The following is a 19,779-nucleotide window of genomic DNA, read 5'->3' as shown; positions in this document are numbered from 1 at the left end:
ATAACTTGTGACGTTGTATGGGTCTTTGCCAGGTTTGTGGATCATTGTGACAACTGCAGATTTCCAAGGTAGGGGAAAGTAGCCTTCCGTGAGACATTCTGTGAAGAGGTTAGAAAGAAGGTGCAGGTATTCATCAGGTGATTGTTTGATGAGTGTGCTGTCAATGTTGTCTTCCCCAGGTGCTTTGTCTTTTTCAAGTGAGTTTTGATTTCTTCAATAGTTTTTTACATTTTTTTATTTATTTTACCTTTATTTTACTAGGCAAGTCAGTTAAGAACAAATTCTTATTTTCAATGATGGCCTAGGAACAGTGGGTTAACTGCCTGTTCAGGGGCAGAATGACAGATTTGTACCTTGTCAGCTCAGCGGATTTGAACTTGCAACCTTTCGGTTACTAGTCCAACGCTCTAACCACTAGGCTACCCTGCCGCAGAGCAGGTGAGGGGATGGTCTACTGGTGTCGGATTTGAAGTGTAAACTGTTTTCTGTATTTCTCTGTCGACAATGTTTTTCCAGTCTTTGTCAAAGAGAGGATCGTCGGGACAAGAATGAACATTTTGTAGGTGGTTTCTGAATAATGTTGCTTTTGTTTCGTTGTCTTCGATGAGTTGGTTTTGAGACTTTAGCACAGGCATGATATTATTGGTTTTGTCTCCGTTAATTGTTTAGATTTAGAGAAGCTAAGGAGTTTAGCAGCCAAGTCCGGGGAGCAGAGGACAAGATCAAGGATGTCTGCCATGGAGGTTGAAGAATGGATGTGTGTGGGCTCGTTGGTGTTGAGGATAGCCAGGTTTGTGCTGTCGAGGATATCCCTTAGTACTCATCCCGCGTGATTTGTAGTATCACAGTTGAAGTCAATGTGTTTGGCATTAAAATCTCCCATTATGATGGTATGGCTGTTGTTGTCTAGAAGGGCAGCGATCAATTTTTTGGAGGGTGTTGTTGCGGGTGGACAGTATATAGTGGCTACCAGAAGAGTTGTTTGTGCATTTAGGAGTATTTTTGCTGCAGTGTACTCATTGTTGTTGAGTTCTTCTTTGGTGAGGTTGAAAATGGCGGTTAGCTATCTCTCTGCCTTCTCGCTGCCATACTCCTGGTCACTACCAGATGGTGCTATTTTACCTACCAGGCTTTGCCAATTACCCTCAGCTTCAGGTTGTTGACCCTAAAAACAGGGTCAGATATTTATCATCCCTCCAATGCAGGATTCAGGTCAGGATTGTCGGTAGAGTAATCTGATCCTAGAGCTGTTGTTAGGTTAAACTTATATTTAAAGTATAATATATGCATGACCCCAGTGGGAATGTTATGGAATTATAACACCATTATTACAACAAATAAATTATTATAATGATTGTAATTTTTGTAATTATTTTCAGTGTGGTGAGGGTGGGGGGGATTACAGATACAATATACAAATTAACATAATTTCATATTCAGTTGATTCAGTTTCCATTTATTCTTTTCCATTTGTTATTTTCCACATATATGTACCTGTAAACATTTTTTGAAGGTACTGTACATAAATACACTGATCAAAAATAAAAACGCAACATGCAAAGTGTTGGTCCCATGTTTCATGAGATGAAATAAAAGATCCTAGAAATGTTCCATATGCACAAAAAAATGTATTTCTCTCAAATTGTGTGCACAGAATTAGTTTACATCCCTGTTAGTGAACATTTCTCATTTGCCAAGATAAACCATCCACCTGACAGGTGTGGTATATCAAGAAGCTGATTAAACAGCATTATCATTACACCTTGTGCTTGGGACAATAAAAGGTCACTCTAAAATGTGCAGTTTTGTCACACAACACAATATCACAGATGTCTCAAGTTTTGAGGGAGTGTGCAATTGAATTGCCAGAGGATTTAATGTTCTGAAACAAAGCTGAAAATGTGCCAGTTCTTCCATGGCCTGCATACTCACCAGACATGTCACCCAATGAGCATGTGTGGGATGCTCTGGATCGACGTGTATGACAGCGTGTTCCAGTTCCTGCCAATATCCAGCAACTTTGCACAGCTATTGAATAACGAGTGGTACAACCTTCCACAGGACACAATCAACAGCCTGATGAACTCTATCAAATCAAATGTTATTTGTCACATGCCCGAATGCAACAGGTGTAGGTAGACCTTACAGTGAAATGCTTACTTACAAGCCCTTAACCAACAATGCAGTTTTAAAATACCTTAAAAAAGTTACAAATAAAAGTAACAAATAATTAATGAGCAGCAGTAAAATCACAATAGCGAGGATATATACAGGGGGTACCGGTACAGAGTCAATGTGTGGGGGCACCGGTTAGTCGAGGTAATTGGGGTAATATGTACATGTAGGTAGACTTATTAAAGTGATTTTGCATAGATAATAACAGAGAGTAGCAGCACCATAGAAAAGGGGGGGGGCAATGCAAATAGTCTGGGTAGCCATTTGATTAGATGTTCTTATCGCTTGGGGGTAGAAGCTGTTTAGAAGCCTCTTGGACATAGATTTGGCGCTCCTGTACCGATTGCCGTGCAGTAGCAGAGAAAACAGTCTGTGCACACCAGATACTGACTGGTTTTCTGATCCACACCCCTACATTTTTTAAGGTATCTTTAACCAACAGATGCATATCTGTATTCCCAGTCATGTGAAATCCATAGATTAGGGCCTAATGAATTTATTTAAATTCACTGATTTCCTTATATGAACTGTAACTCAGTAAAATCTTTGAAATTGTTGCATGTTGCATTTATATTTTTGTTCAGTGTACAAAGTACTGATCATTTTGATTATTACAGAGCTAAAAAGTTATAATAGATTTAGTACGTAAGGGAAAATAACCAACAGGAAGTGAGCCTCCACCCACAATCTCCCATCCCATTCCCCCAACCATCCAACATGTCTCCATCCAAAGAAAGCTAAAAAGTATAAATTATGAAAATACAATTGTTTACAGACAGATTATTTCACTTATCATTCACTTTCACTTATCATTCACTGTATCACACTTTTGTACCTGTTTCCTCCAGCATCTTCACAAGGTCCTTTGCTGTTGTTCTGGATTGATTTGCATTTTTCGCACCAAAGTACGTTCATCTCTAGGAGACAGAACGCGTCTCCTTCCTGAGCGGTATGACGGCTGTGTGGTCGTACTATTGTTTGTACAGATGAACGTGGTAACTTCAGGCATGTGGAAATTGCTCCCAAGAATTAACCAGACTTGTGGAGGTCTACAATCTGAGGTCTTGGCTGATTTCTTTTGGTTTTCCCATGATGTCAAGCAAAGAGGCACAGAGTTTTAAGAATGGCCTTGAAATACATCCACAGGTACACCTCCGATTGACTCAAATGATGCCAATTAGCCTATCAGAAGCTTCTAAAGCCATGACATCATTTTCTGGAATTTTCCAAACTGGTTATATGCACAGTCAACTTGGAGTATGTAAACTTCTGACCCACTGGAATTGTGATACAGTGAATTATAAGTGAAATAATCTGTCAGTAAACAATTGTTGGAAAAATGACTTGTGTCATGCACAAAGTAAATGTCCTAACCGACTTGCCAAAACTATAGTTTGTTAACAAGACATTTGTGGAGTGGTTGAAAAACAAGTTTTAATGACTCCAACCTAAGTGTATGTAAACTTCCGACTTCAACTGTATGTGTATTTGTTGGCTTTAGCTGAGATTATTCTTTACAAAGTATACTTGTCCAGGCCTCAAATGTTCCTTGACTTGCACCATTCATTCTCTCTGTCAATAGTCTAATGTTATAACTTCTATTTGTAACTGTATCCACTGGTTAAATGGGAGAGAGTGAGGTGATGCCATCAAAGAGCCAATATATATATATTTTTTGGCAGTGCTGCCTGCCAGCAGTAATTGTCTCTGATTGATTGAGAGATTCAAGTAGCTATCACCGTTAAGTAATTAAGTAGATGCAATGCATTGAATATTTACATTCATGCACTTCGAAATAAATGTTTTAACTTTGTTCCAGAAGCATTAACTCAGGGCACTTACACATCATAAGGAATGTGCCTACCTGATTTAGGGGACACAATGAACAGGAGTTGGGGCCAGTTTAATAAAAAATTAAAAAATTGTTGGTAAATACAGTCTGTGAACAAACTTAAAATGTATAAATTGATGGTTTGGATGCCAAGGTCATATTATTCTATATTATGTTCACATTAAAGAATTGTTCAGATTCACTTAGATCTGTGGACCATATTTTTTTAATGGTTAGCTTAGAATATACGCTTTCCAAAAGTTATTTATATATTATAGAGATCAGTCCTTTCGGGAGCCCAGATGATTTGTTTATAAATCCCATTGTTTTTTAAACAAAAATAGAAACATATTACATTGTACATCTGTGAACAGTAAAATGATCAGATACATTTCCTCAGGCTGTGGAAAGCATGGACACAATAAGCCTGACGCCTGCTATTGGTTATCAGTTCTAAAATATCAATTTCAAAAACACCTGCAAACCTGTAAGACATTCAACAGGGTCATAATATGACAAGTCTCCCTGTACCAGTGACACATTGACGAGTGCAGTAAATACTGAGGGAAGTTAGTCTGTTCTAACCACAGTTCTGGAAACTTCACACAAAAATATATTTTTTTACTTGTTGATGTTTGTGGTCCAGCTTTAACTTACCGGTAGCTTTTTAGCCCGCTACAGCTTTGGCAGTGAAGCATGTAGAGCAGGGAGGCAGCAGAAGACAGAAGGACAGAGAAAGTGGTTAACCACAGCATATGCTCATATGCAACCAGCCACACAGCAGCACATCCTCTATTCTGATAAACAAGTGTGTGTTAACAGTGTATGTGTGTGTTTGTGTGTGTGTGGGGGGGGTCTTCTTCTCTCCCCGCATCCTTCAGTCAGGCTTTTCTCTCTCTCTCTCTCTCTCTCTCCTCTCTCCCTCTCCCTCTCCCTCTCCCTCTCCCTCCCTCCCTCCCTCCCTCCCTCCCTCCCTCCCTCCCTCCCTCCCTCCCTCCCTCCCTCCCTCCCTCCCTCCCTCCCTCCCTCCCTCCCTCCGACCTGTAACACAACACAACCTTGCAATGCTACATGGAGCATGACACAGACTCAGAACATGGGCCTACAGTAGTGTGTGTACTCCAACACAACAACAATAACATGGTTACTCTTCTCTTTAGCAATGTTCACCGATGTTACCATTTTAACATGGTTCCCATAAAGTGTGTTGTTGCGTAACATTCCATCCTGATTATGTGATGACAGTACATCTTTTCTTCTCTTCATCAGATTGAGCTATAATACAGAGATGGGAACAGAAACTTCTCAAGCACTGACCACATACCATTGTAACTAAGAAGTTCTAGGACATTCTATCAAGATGAACTATTTGAGTAGTATTCCTGTACAGCACATAGTATTGGATAAAAGGTGAATACATACAGTTAAGATGTGGTAGGGTTCTCACCTCGAGCCATGCTTCTGCGGCTGTTGCATTTCACTACCAGTATGATGGTCACCAGCAGGTAAGGAGACACTACTAGTAGACTACACAGCAGCCTGGGCAGAGACCACACTGGGACTGCTGGAGATGGGGCTGGCCCTGGAGCTGAAGATGGAACTGGGGAACGAATTACATGACCATTACCACACACAACAATAAGAGACATTTCTATACGTCGCTTCAAATAAAGATCTAATGTGTGAGCCGAGTATTGCTCACCTGTCACAGTCATCCAGCTCTCTGGTGATTCTCCTTTAGGGTTGTTACACTTGTAGAGCCCTTCATCTGACTTGGATACTGCAGGGATGGTCATCTCCCCTGTAGTGTTGGTCATGATGAGGGATCCATCATTATGGAAATCAGCTCTGAAGTTTGAGGATGTTTTCTTCGTTTTCTTATCTTCATATACACAGCGCAGAGTCACAAAATATCCCTCAGTCACAGGAATGGCAGGGCTCTCCAGGATCACAGCTCCATCTACATAACACAGGAGACGGTAGATATCAAATCAAATTGTATTGGTCGCATACACATGTTGAGCAGATGTTATAGCGGGTGTTACTCTGTGGAGATGGGAGAACCTTCCAGAAGGACAACCATCTCTGCAGCACTCCATCAGGCCTTTATGGTAGAGTGGCCAGAAGGTAGCCACCCCTCAGTAAATGGCTCATGACTGTCACGCTGGTATAAAGGGATTGGGAGACAGGAGCAGGAATGCGTAAAGAGGTTTTTATTTACCCAAATTACAGCGTGCCATGTAAAGGCACGGGGACGAAGACCAAACAAACACGTATACAAAACACAGGGTTGAAACCCAAACAAAAGTGTGAGGAGTACCTCGAAAAAATACACCGGGGTGAGACCCGTAACATACACGCACACAATGATACCACACGGAAAGAGACCCGTAATCATCTGTGCAATACAAGCGGCACGAAAGCCAAAACAACACAGCACAGGTACTCACACAACCAAAGGACATTGGAAGAATAATCAACAAGACAATGGTGAACAAAGGGCACAGTTATACAATTACCAATCAGGGGAGAATATGGGGTCCAGGTGTGCGTAATGACAGTTCAGTTCCTAGAGGCCGGTGACGTAGACCTCCCAAACTGGTGCACAGAATGAGCAACAGTACCGGAGGGATCCGTGCCAATGACAGCCCGCTTGAAATTTGCGAAAAGGCACCTACAGGACTCAGGCAAGATTCTCTGGTCCAAGATTGAACTCTTTGGCCTGAATGCCAAGTGTCAGGTTTGGAGGAAACCTGGCGCCCTCCCTACGGAGAAGCATGGTGGTGGCAGGATCATGCTGTGGGGATGTTTTTCAGCAACGTGGACTGGGAGACTAGTCAGGATCGAGTGAAAGATGAACGGAGCAAAGTATACAGAGATCCTTGATGAAAACCTGCTCGAGCGCTCAGGACCTCAGACTGGGTTGAAGATTTGCCTTTCAACAGGTCAATGGCCCTAAGCACACAGCCAAGACAACGCAGTAGTGGCTTCGGGACAAGTCTCTGAATGTCCTTGAGTGGCCCAGCCAGAGCCCGGACTTGTGCAGCAACACTCCTAATCCAACCTGACAGAGCTTGAGAGGATCTGCAAGGAAGAATTGGAGAAACTCATTAGTGGGTATTGATGACGAAAAAATGTATTTAATTCATTTTAGAATAAGTCTGTAATGTAACAAAATTTGGAAAAAGTTAAGGTGTTTGAATACTTTCCGAGTGCACTGTAGAGCCTAAGTTTATGGCTAGTATTCTGCCAGTAGCACAGGGATGAAACGGCGACAAGCAGCGGCTTTTCAAGCTAAATCAATATAATGTAATGTATGTAGGGCCTGCTGTAGGCTACAGGTTTTAGAAGCATGGTTTATATCTTAGAATATATTTTACTTCACATATTGTTTTTGCACGCTGTGCTGTCTGCTGTTTATTTTAAGTTGAATCATTATTTAATTGAGTTTTTACCCAATTATTTACTTATAGATAACAATCACAGTTAAAGGCAGGCCTACTTGACAGGGTGAATATGTAAATATGTTAATTTTAAAGTATCCTATGATCCTATGATGTGATTTGTTCTTAATCTTTTCAGAGACATCTCATGTTGTTTCGCCTGATCCCGTTGTTGCTGTTGCTGATGATGATGTCATTCTACCATGTTCCCTGTTGAATTTCACCAAGACTGCTGGCTTGATAGTGAAATGGTCGATATCCAACCTGAAAGACCCAACTAGGAAAGACAAGGTTGTCCATTTTTACCGTGACGCTCGTGACTCCAATGTGGATCAGGATGAATCCTATAGGGGAAGGACGTCACTGTATAAAGAACTGAAGAATGGCAACGTCTCCTTAAAACTGTCCCGAGTGAAACTCTCTGATGAAGGCAACTACAGGTGTTACATTCTAGTTCAGGAACCGAACAGTCTAGTTCATGAAACCGTCATTCAACTCATTGTTGGTGAGTCATGGATCCTCTGTCTCTTAAACACACAAGACCTCCCTCTTGACTTCTTCTTAGTCAGCTGCGTCACCGAAAAGCTAACAGTTCAATGCGTGGGTGGTGGTATTTCAAGCGGAGGAGTGAGATTTACCAATTCAACTCTGTTACATGTGTACTTTTATTACAGTATCATAAGCACATGTATTGAGTACATATCTCTGATCATTGTTTTACCTTGTCTGTTTAGTTGCTGTGTCCAACCCAGTGATCTACATCAATGGAACCAAAGGCAGTGGGGTGGTCCTGAAGTGTGAGGCTAAAAGCTGGTACCCCAAACCCGAGATGAACTGGCTGGACAGTGAGAGACAGGTCCTCCCTGCTGGATCCGCTGAGACACACAGGGACACAGAGGGCCTCTACATTGTGAGACGCCATGTCACCGTGAACAAGAATGTCACCAACACGTTCACCTGTAGAGTTCAGCTTCAAAAGTTGAATTTTAGGAGGGAGACAGAGTACAATGTTCCAGGTGAGCTTCTTCTATTGAGAAAAATAAAAACACAGTACATTAGTGACATCACACCTTCCCTAAGATGTCTAAAGGCAGCTGTCGCTCACAGAGTGACAGACTACTCTATTGGCTAAGATAGTTACCTTTGCGTTGTTGCGCAGAAGATTGTGTTAGCGCCCTGCTTAGGGCAGAATATAATCCACTCTGTTTCATAGGCATGAAGGATTTGAGAACAAAACTACAAGCCTCTGATATTTGTATGGTGGTTACCACCGTGAAAGCACTACTATTTAAATTGTGCCTTTTTTTATTTGTGAACATTTACCATCAAGCTGGAAACTTGAATTGAATCAAATCCCACACATGTCGGGAAATAACACACTTCTCTTTGGAGCTGCACTCTGTAATGTGATATGATGGTTTAATATGACATCTGTGTTTCAGATGAGATGTTTCCCACAGTTCCCTGGGTGTGGATTGCTGTTCCTGTTTTGATAGTATGTGTTTGTGGACTTGTGGTTGGTTTCATGTGGATAAAATACCAGAAACTGAGAAAAAGATAGGTAAGTTATGGTTGGTATAACCTAACCTTCAGGGGTCATTTTTAACATCAATCACCACAGAGAGAAATATAGGACATTTTCACTCACTCAATTCAATTCAGTGGTCTTTATTGGCATGGGAAACATATGTTTACATTGCCAAAGCAAGTAAAATAAACAATACACAAACGTGAGAAGAAACCAATTTTCCATCAGCAAAAAACTATTAGAAATTGACAGGAAACATTGCAGTGAAAAAAACATTTCATGTGTTATATTATCAGCTATGTATATTGTTTTAGCAATGTGCAAATAGTTGTAGTACAAATAGTGAGGGAAGATAAATAAACATAAATATTGGTAGTATTTACAATGTTTGTGCTCCACTGGTTGCTCTTTTCTTATGGCAACAGACCTGTCTCTGTCTCTCTGTCTGTATCTCCCTCTTTCCCTGTCTTCTCTCTCTCTCTCTCTCTCTCTCTCTCTCTCTCTCTCTCTCCACTCTCTCTCTCGCTCTCCTTCTGTCTGTTTCTCTCTCTCCCCTCGCTCTCCTTCTGTCTCTCCTTCTGTCTGTCTCTCTCTCTCTCTCTCTCTCTCTCTCTCTCTCTCTCTCTCTTCTGTCTTCTGTCTGTTTCTCTCTCTCCCCCTCTCTCGCTCTCCTTCTGTCTGTCTCTCTCTCTCTCTCTCTCTCTCTCTCTCTCTCTCTCTCTCTCTCTCTCTCTCTCCACTCTCTCTCGCTCTCCTTCTGTCTGTTTCTCTCTCTCCCCCCCTCTCTCGCTCTCCTTCTGTCTGTCTCTCTCACTTTCTCTCAATTCAAATTGTTTATTGGCATGATGTAACAATGTACATATTGCCAAAGCTTACTTTGGAGATTTACAATATTAACATAATCAATATTGTCAACGGGACAACAGTAACAACAATAATCAAGGGTCAAAATAACCATGCATTGAACAATAACAATGACATGTGTCAGACACCTGCCAACCCACAGCTCTCTGCGTCCTCCCCCAACAGGATGGGTAGCCTACTCTCATCAGATTTGGGGAAATTAAACTCTTAAGTGTTTTATATTTTTTACATTTTGTCAGGAAATGCAGCTCTGTCTCGGGTTCTGCTGTTGTGCAGTGGTTGCACAGCCTTTCCTCTACAGGGAGCCAGGTTTTCCTGTGTCTACCCTTCTCAATGGCAAGGCTGTGCTCACTGAGCCTGTACTTTGTCAAGGTTTTGATCAGTAACCATGGTCAAATAGTTTGCCACTGTGTACTGTCGATTTAGGGCCAGATAGCACTGCATTTTGCTTTGTGCTTGTGTTTCCCAATAAGTAATGTAGTTTTGTTTTGACTGTGTTGTAATTTATTTAGGATGTTCTGGTCCTGAGGCTTCAGTGTGTTAGTAGAACAGGTGTGTGAACTCAGCCCCAGGACCAGCTGGATGAGGGGACTCTTTTCTTTGCTCAGCTTTTGGTATTGCAGGGCTTGGTAATGACATGACAGGGCTTGGTAATGACATGACAGGGCTTGGTAATGACATGACAGGGCTTGGTAATGACATGACAGGGCTTGGTAATGACATGACAGGGCTTGGTAATGACATGACAGGGCTTGGTAATGCCACTGTATTTTAGATGTTTCCTAAATGTAATTGCTATTTTTTGAGTTTTTATTATTAGTGGATATTGACCTAACTCTGCCCTGCATGCATTGTTTGTGGTTTTCCTCTGGACATGTAGGAGAATCTTACAGATCTGTCTCTCTCTGTCTCTCGCTCTCTCGTGTCTCTCACCTTCTCTCTATGTGTCTTCACACTTTAGCCTTTAACCTGTGTAACAGCCTGTGTGATTGACTTTTAAAGGTGATTTCTGTTTGAACTGACATAAGTGAACAGCGTACATGATCTCTCCAGTGTATAGCTGTGTGCAGATCATTCATCTATGCTGGTTTGGATCCTGGCCTTAGTCTTATTGTAAATCAGCAGATAACACCAGACGAGAGGGAAAAGTGTGTGTGCGAGAGCTCATAATTATATAATATATTAATTATATTAATTTGTTTTCTTAGACTTTGCAGATCAACAGATACAAGAACTCACTGATGAGTTGGGTAAGTGGTATGGAAAATAACGTATGTGTGTGTGTGCCGGCCTGTTTGTCTCTCTGTCGTGTGTGTGTGTGTGTGTGTGTGTGTGTGTGTGTGTGTGTGTGTGTGTGTGTGTGTGTGTGTGTGTGTGTGTGTGTGTGTGTGTGTGTGTGTGTGTGTGTGATTATCTATGTTTTCTCACTTTAATACTTTGTTTTACTGTTCATCTACAGACAGTTCCAGAATAAAATCTGGTAAATTGTGTGTGTGCTCGTGCATGCATGTGTGTGAACTCATGATTTGAATAATTATTTTAATTTGTGTTTTCTTATACTATGCAGATCAACTTATAAAAGAGCTCACTGACAAGCTGGGTAAGTGCTGTGGAAAATAACTAGTTTGTCTGTCTCTGTGTGTTTGTCTGTCTATATGCCTGTCTTTCTGTGTGTCTGTGATGATTTATCCATGTGTTCTCACTTTAATACTTAGTTTTACTGTTCATCTACGGACAGTTCCAAAAGAGGTGTGTGTGCATCGTTTGGGTTACAGAGCTCATGATTTGTTTGGGTTTTATCATTCTCTGTAGGTACACGCGAACAAGAGCTCACTGAACAGCTAGGTAAGTGGTATGTGTATGTGTGTGTGTGTGTGTGGTGTATTCGTCTCTAGTGATTATCTCGGCCTTCTCACTTTAATTGTTCTGTGTCACTTACCTACAGCTAAACTCAAACAAGAGAGGGGTAAGTCGTGTGTATGTGCCGTGTGTGTGCTGTGTGTGAGTTATACTCTCCAGGTAGGGTGAAAATGTTAACTAGTTCAATAAGGGTTTGTCAATACCATAGAGAACAAAAGCTAATGATTTAAATTCTTACTTATATTCATTTATAATTTATTATTATTGTTTCTTTAAATTGTGTTTTCCCATCTTCAGCTGCACTTGTCTCTTCAGTTGATAACGGATGCCATGTAAGTAGTGTGTGTGTGTGTGTGTGTGTAGACATCCACATTCAGATTTTAAAAAATCTATATAGATTATTACAGTATAAATGTACAAAATAAATTCAGTAGAATTCAGGATATAATCTTAAATTACAAATATCTTATGAAAGTACATCGTCTCTGATGACGGGTGAATTCTAGTGAATTGTCCTTATTAAAAAAAACGTGGTGAAAAAAGTTTTTTTAGTAATAATTTTAAAATACTATAAGGGACTCAAGGCCGTGGTATATCTTGAATATCAGCCGTAACGGCAGTCTGACCGTAACTACACTAACAAAATACTACAATCCATCGAACCTAATTTCTTAATTCCTTTATTCTCTTACTTTTCCAGAGATTTTCATTCTCAAGGGTAAGTTGTTGGCTTGGTCTTAAAACACTGTCAAAGTCTGGCTTTATTGTGATTGAATTACATGGAGAGATTGATTTGTTCTTAGAGAACCCTGTTGATTTTGGACTCTTAACAGACTTCACTTTCTTCATTGTAGCCTAACATCTTTCATAGTTGTGTTCACTGTTCCATGGGAGAATATCACAGTTCACCACTGCCAACAGGCAGGCAACTCACAGAAGCAATAACTATGGGAAAATGTTTAATATATTTTTTTTAATGGCACTTACTTGACTTAAAGTCAAGACATTTGTACTAATAATTTGACTGTAACAAACACCAGGTCAAATGAATGAATATCTCAACATGTATGACATGCATTGATTTTCTTACTTCTACAGACGTTATCAATGTCACTGTCAAACGTAAGTATCATGTGTATGACTGGGCTTTTAAAAGCCTGTGTGCGTGTGCGGGTATGCATGTGTGGGTGGAAATTAGTATTAGACAATCTCAAAAAGATTGTCAAAGTCTGTCACAGGAAAACGTTTGTATTTGTCAGCACCGGTATGTGTGACTCTTTCAGAAACCACTTAGAAGAAATACAATGGCACATTCAATGACTGAAAAGGCAGATGTCAAAGAGGATGAGGAGACGAACCCGTTACACCAAACGATCAGAACCGCTTGACGAGGTCGCTGGTTGGGTTAAAGGAATAGTCCACTCAAACGTATCTTTTTTTAAACTTTTTTTTATTTAATCCACTGTTGCTGAATGTTTTGCATGTCAGCAATCACGTTTTCAATACATAGGACTTTCAAGATGATGATGTCTCCATGATCATATGCTGCACTTTGCTTCTTGGAAGTGCTATATCTTGAAAACCTGACTACTGACTTGCAAACATTTTTGGGGCTGTATCAACATTGGACTAATGAAACAAATACCCATTTTTGTATTTTTTTATTGGAGCAATGGTACTATTTCACACTTTCTATGTCACACTAATTTTATGTCACACTATGTAGCCTCGAGGAAGCCTTTCTTTGGAGAAGGTTCTTCATTAGGTTCTGTGCTTTCTGAATGGTTCCAAAAGAATCGTCTTGCTAGAAGGTTGTGGGTGAATTCCTGTTTTTATGTTGCTGTTTAGGCTGAATCACTTTTCTGTCATATAATACTGAGTAACTTTTCTGTGATATAATGCTATTTCTAATGCTGAAGCACATGTATTTGTGGTATGTCTTTGATACTTCCAGTGGGAAAAATGTTTGGAGTCTTAGGCTGATTTAATCCAAGGTGCTTTTTAGAGCAGCTACTAGACAGCCTTTATAAAGGCAATTTCCTTGGATTGAATCCCGGCTTTATTCTCTTAATTTATTATTAGTATTAGTATTGTTGCAGTACTAGTACGCCTCTAGATAGCACCTTGTATTGGTTCTACCTGGAAATATAAATAATATTTAATGAGAGGGTTCTACAAAGCACCACAAAGGGTTCCCCTACAGGGACAAATCAAAGAACCCTATTGATTCTCCAAAATTGGTTTCTAAGTAGAACCTTTAACCTTTGAATAACCTTTATTCATATTTGCTAAAGATCCAATGCAGACATTTTTATCTCTATCAAATCATTTCTGGGTAACAATTAAGTATCTTACTGTGATTATTTTCAATTAAAATGGTCAAAAACAAACAAAAATAGCTTTTTAACAAGCAAAAATGTAGCTAGGACTGTCTGGGAGTGTTGTGGGGAGGGGAAACTAGCTGTTATTGGCAGAGAGGTTTGGAACTCTCTTTATTATTTGTCTATTAACTCATTTACTGCTTGGTGATGATGATGATGGTGAAAATAATGTTTTATTGTCACATACACCGGATAGGTGCAGTGAAATATGGTGTTTTACAGGGTCATCCATAGTAGTGGAACAAATTAGGGTTAAGTGCCAGGCAGGCCAAAACTCTATCCAGCCAAAACAGGCTGAAATGCCAGACAGTCTTTTCAAACAGCTCCAACACTAAAAGGGCATAATCATCATTTTCACAATTTCACAGTATTATTCCAACCTCATAGTGTGAAAATAAATATAAAACACAGGAAAACATATTTTTGACTGCACTGGGCCTTTAACATACTGAATAATCATTGCTTATATAGTTTAGACCACCCAGGTCGTAGGTTATTGCAGTTCATCAGGGCCAGAGACATGAATATGAACATGCCAGTTACTAAAGTAGCTATGTTTACAACACCAGAGGCTGCTGAGGAGGACAGTTCGTGATAATGGCCGAAACGGAGTGAAGGGAACGTCACCAAACCTATTGAAACCATGTGTTTGTCTTTGATACATTTCCACCTATTCCACTCCAGCCATTACCACAAGCCTGTCCTCCCCAATTAAGGTGCCACCAACCTCCTGTGGTTTACGAAGATCCTGTCATTATGCATGTTCAATGTGTGCAAAACATGACGGCATGATAAGGGTCTCTACTTAGAACCTTGATGCTACCTACTGTTCTAAATAAGGTTATCCAAGGCCACAAAAAGGGTTCCCTTTATTTTATATTTTGTTCTAGAGTGTTCTAGAACTCTACTCACTACCCTGTGCTTTGTTCAATACAAATACTAAAGAGTGGGAATTCTCACTAAACAACACTCATCAGATCAAGCACTTGCAGAAAGACTGTACGTAAAGAGTAGCGCATACATCTTGGGCTGTTTGTATAAAAGGTGCTCATTAATTTAAGTTTATGACTTTTTAGTACTGTGTCTGTCCAGTCTCATTTTGTTTTGTATAGTCTGTTTTAGCAAGTGTTGTGCTGTGATATGTTAATTCTTGTCACTCTCTCACCCGCTCTCTGGAGACTGAGCTCTCATACCTCAGAACCTCCTGCTGGGTCTGTGGAAGTGATGTGTCCACAATAAAAATTGACAATCATTTGAAAATCACTCTGTTCATGTCTTTACTATAGATATAGAAAATAGTAGTACAGTAGACTATAAGTATGTAGTACAATGACGGCCTACACCGTCCAAACCCAGACAACGCTGGGCCAATTGTGTGCCGCCCTATGGGACTCCCAATCACAGCCAGTTGTGATATACCCTGGTTTAATTCCAGGCTGTATGTAGTGACACTTCAAGCACTGAAATGCAGTACCTTAGACCACTGCGCCACTCAGGAGACCAAATATAACAAATAACCACAATGTGTCAGGAACGACAATCAAGTCTATTCCTTTGATTGAATATAATCCGAGTCAGGTGATGATCAATCGAGCTGCCACATATTGATATTGCTCAGAGATGAACAGGGAGGGAGAGTGGCATGCAGGACAGATGTGGCTCTAGTCTAGACAAGGCTAGGGTGCCCCCTTATGGCTGTATTCCATACTGTTGAGTTTCAGTGCTCCCAATGGCCACTAGAGTTCACTGTAGAGTCATTGTTGAATGTGCTGTCTGCTCTGTGTGTGTGTGTGTGTGTGTGTGTGCGTGAGAGTGGGGAGATGGAGAGAGAATGGCATTCTCAGTCAGACACATTCTCATATGGAAAGGAACATTTTTGATTTAGAACTGACATCACATAGCTTAACAGCAGCTAAGAAGAATAACCAGCCAACCTCTTGTCCTGCGACCTACTGCAACGTGGCAGGAAGCCTAGCGGTTAGAGCATTGTGCCAGTATATGAAAGGTTGCTAGTTCAAATCCCTGAGCCAATCTGTTGATGTTCCCTTGAGCAAGGCACTTAACCCTAATTGCTCCATGGTTGCTGTTGATAATGGCTGACCCTGGCTGTGACCCCACTCTCTGAGGGTGTCTCAGGGGGAGTTGGGATATGCAAAAAACACATTTCCAATTCACACATCTGTATAATACACACTTGGGCATGTGTGAAATAGGACAAATAGATGCACCCACCAAGTTATTATTATCAGGGGTGGAAAATGTACCAAATTGTCATATTTGAGTCAAAGTAAAGATACCTTAATAGAAAATGATTGAAGTGAAAGTCACCCAGTAAAATCCTAAAATATTGGGTTTTAAATATACTTAAGTTCCAAAAGTAAATGTAATTGCTAAAATAAACTTAAGTATTAAAAGTAAAAGTATGAATAATTTCCAATTCCTTATATTAAGCAAACCAGATGACAACGTTTTCTTGTTTTATTAATTTACGGGTAGCCAGGGGCACACTCCAACATAATTTGCAAATTGTGTTTATTGAGTCTGCCAGATCAGAGGCAGTAGGATTGACCAGGGATATTCTCTTGATAAGTGTGTGAATTAGACTATTTTTATGTCTTGCTAAGCATTCAAAATGTAATGAGGACTTTTGGGTGCCAGGGAAAATGTATGGAGAAAAAAGTACATCATTTTCTTTAGGAATGTAGTGAAGTAAATGTTGTCAAAAATTTAAATAGTAAAGTAAAGTACAGATACCCCCAAAACTACTTCAGTAGTACTTTGAAGTATTTTTTACATAAGTACTTTACACCACTGACTATTATATCAACATCAATTCATAGAGAACCACTACATGTACACTGTGTCTGACCCCTGCCCTCAGTGTCTGACCCCTGCCCTCAGAGTCTGACCCCTGCCCTCAGAGTCTGACCCCTGCCCTCAGTGTCTGACCCCTGTCTGACCCCTGCCCTCAGAATCTTACCCCTGCCCTCAGTGTCTGACACCTGTCCTCAGAATCTGACCCCTGCCCTCAGTGTCCCCTGCCCTCAGTGTCTGACCACTGCTCTCAGTGTTTGACCCTTGCCCTCATTGTCTGACCCCTGCCCTCAGTGTCTGACCCCTGCCCTCAGTGTCTGACGCCTGCCCTCAGAATCTGACCCCTGTCTGACCCCTGCCCTCATTGTCTGACCCCTGCCCTCAGAATCTGACCCCTGTCTGACCCCTGCCCTCAGAATCTGACCCCTGTCTGACCCCTGCCCTCAGTGTCTGACCCCTGCTCTGTGTCTGACCCCTGCTCTCAGTGTCTGACCCCTGCCTTCAGAATCTGACCCCTGCCCTCAGTGTCTGACCCCTGCCCTCAGTGTCTGACCCCTGCCCTCAGTATCTGACCACTGCTCTCAGTGTTTGACCCCTGCCCTCATTGTCTGACCCCTGCCCTCAGTGTCTGACCCCTGCCCTCAGTGTCTGATCCCTGCCCTCAGTGTCTGACCCCTGCTCTCAGTGTCTGACCCCTGCTCTCAGTGTCTGACCCCTGCCCTCAGTGTCTGACCCCTGCTCTCAGAATAATAGGCACAAATTATAAAGGATAGACCTACTCACCATCATTCAACTTCTCTGGAGAAATGAACACACACACACACACCTGTTTTTTTCCCTTGAGGCCCCCATTATTAGCCAAATAATGATCATTCTGCACAAAATGATCTGCTGCTTTATGGCCAATCTTTCCGTAGCTATTCAGTTATGCAGGTGTACAAACGAGTCACTGCAAGGGGCAGGACAGGGACTGTCTCTCCTGTACTTATAGATACTGGATGCCCTTGCTGCAACTTGTCCTCACAGGAACAGACTAGTGTTCTTTTGTAGGAAGGAAGAACAAAATAAAGCACAGAGATTCATTCATTCCATCTGGCTGGCATTTACCCTTGAAAAAGAAAGGCTCAATAATAATCCCCCTCTGAAGCCCAACAAATGTAATTTATTGTTATATTCATCCCATGACATTCAATTCTTTTGAGAAGGGCATCTAATAATGTTTGCCTACAACAAACAACAATGACATTTGGAGCAGGTCAGTGCAGATAAGAAAAGGGCCACTTGTATATTCTGCATAACACAGGTTTTGTCTTACAGAATAGAATAGTGTTTATATTCTGTAGTCTAAATATTATGGAGGACCAAAACTGCCGTAACTGGAAAGAAAGAAATGCACTCATAGATAAATGCATTAATAAATAAATAAATGCACACATAAATAGATAAATATATACATGCACACAAATAGATTAATAATTTTTTTAATTCTTAATTTTCTTAATTTATATTCTTTCTTTCTTTCTTTATTTATGGATTTCTTCCTCCAATATGATAATGAGGGGGTGTCAAGCATTGCATTTGCCTGGTACATGTGTTCAACATTTAAAGACCATGTTTCACATTAGCACCCCACCAACTACATGCTGCTGTGCCGTACGCACACCATGAAAACACACCATGAAAACACACCATGAAAACACACCAAAATAACATTGTCCTGCTTGGCGTAGAAACAGGCAGTGGTGTAAAATACTTCCTACAGACAATATTTGTACTTTTTACTCTGTCCACTTTCCTTGACACCCAAAAGTACTCATTACATTTTGAATGCTTAGCAGGACAAGAAAATGGTCCAATTCACTCATTTATCAAGAAAACATCCCTGGTCATCCATACTGCCTCTGATCTGGCGGACTCACTAAACACACGTGCTTCATTTGTAAAAGATGTCTGAATGTTGGAGCGTGCTTATGTCTATCTGTAAATTAAAAAAAACACGAAAATGGTCCCGTCTGGCTTGCTTAATATAAGTAGTTTGAAATGATTTATACTTTTACTTTTGACTCTTATATTTTAAACCAAATACTTTTAAGACTTTTACTCAAATAGAATTTTACTATTTACTATTTACTATGACTTACTTTTATTTTAGTCATTTTCTACTAAGGTATCTTTACTTTTACTCAAGTATGACAATTGGGTACTTTTTCCAGCACTGGAAACAGGTCAACAGTTTTGGAACAGTGAGCCATTGACTACACCAAGTGGCTGCGTTAGGAGTGGGTTTGTTTTCACAACAAGACACCGGACTACACCCATACAGTGTATTCTGAAAGTATTCAGTCCCCTTGACTTTTTCCACATTTTGTTACATTACAGCCTTATTCTAAAATGTATTACATTGTTTTTTTACCCCACATCAATCTACACACAATACCCCATAATGACAAAACAAGAACAGGTTTTTAAAAATGTTTGCAAATGTATAAAAATAAAAACTGAAATATAAGATGTACATAAGTATTCAGACCCTTTACTCAGTACTTGAAGTACTTGAAGCACCTTTGGCAGCGATGACAGCCTAGATTCTTCTTGGGTATGGCACTACTAGCTTGGCACACCTGTATTTGGGGGGGGTTTCCCCCATTTTTTTCTGCAGATCCAGGCTGCATCACATCCGGCCGTGATTGGGAGTCCCATAGAGTGGCGCACAATTGGCCAAGTGTTGTCCGGGTTTGGATGGGGTAGGCTGTCATTGTAAATAAGAATTTGTTCTTAATTGACTTGCCTAGTTAAATAAAGGTTAAATATATATATATATATATTTAAAATCCTCTCAAGCTGTCAGGTTGGATGGGGAGCATTGCTGCACTGCTATTTTCA

General features: G+C 40.6%; 1 protein-coding gene across 1 annotated transcript; it reads left to right on the top strand.

The window, feature by feature from the left end:
* Positions 1-6,560: 6,560 nt before the first annotated feature.
* On the top strand, positions 6,561-8,581 carry LOC112265812 (butyrophilin subfamily 1 member A1-like). Its single transcript, XM_042295037.1, has 3 exons — positions 6,561-6,585; positions 7,589-7,954; positions 8,184-8,581. Exons 1-3 carry the CDS (start codon positions 6,561-6,563, stop codon positions 8,579-8,581), a joined length of 789 nt encoding a protein of 262 aa, XP_042150971.1.
* Positions 8,582-19,779: the final 11,198 nt, after the last annotated feature.

The sequence above is a fragment of the Oncorhynchus tshawytscha genome, linkage group LG13 (assembly GCF_018296145.1).
Source record: "Oncorhynchus tshawytscha isolate Ot180627B linkage group LG13, Otsh_v2.0, whole genome shotgun sequence".
NCBI classification, from domain to species: Eukaryota; Metazoa; Chordata; class Actinopteri; order Salmoniformes; family Salmonidae; genus Oncorhynchus; species Oncorhynchus tshawytscha.
Note: the sequence above shows the minus strand (reverse complement) of the source record. Positions and strands in the feature narration are given on the sequence as shown.

What these genes read in the sequence shown, in the direction of transcription:
- LOC112265812 (XM_042295037.1), top strand. Translation starts at nt 6,561, where the DNA reads ATGACAGTTCAGTTCCTAGAGGCCG. An exon ending in AGTTCAGTTCCTAGAGGCCG is followed by an intron (nt 6,586 to 7,588) that starts GTGACGTAGACC and finishes TAATCTTTTCAG; the next exon opens with AGACATCTCATGTTGTTTCG. An exon ending in CGTCATTCAACTCATTGTTG is followed by an intron (nt 7,955 to 8,183) that starts GTGAGTCATGGA and finishes TTGTCTGTTTAG; the next exon opens with TTGCTGTGTCCAACCCAGTG.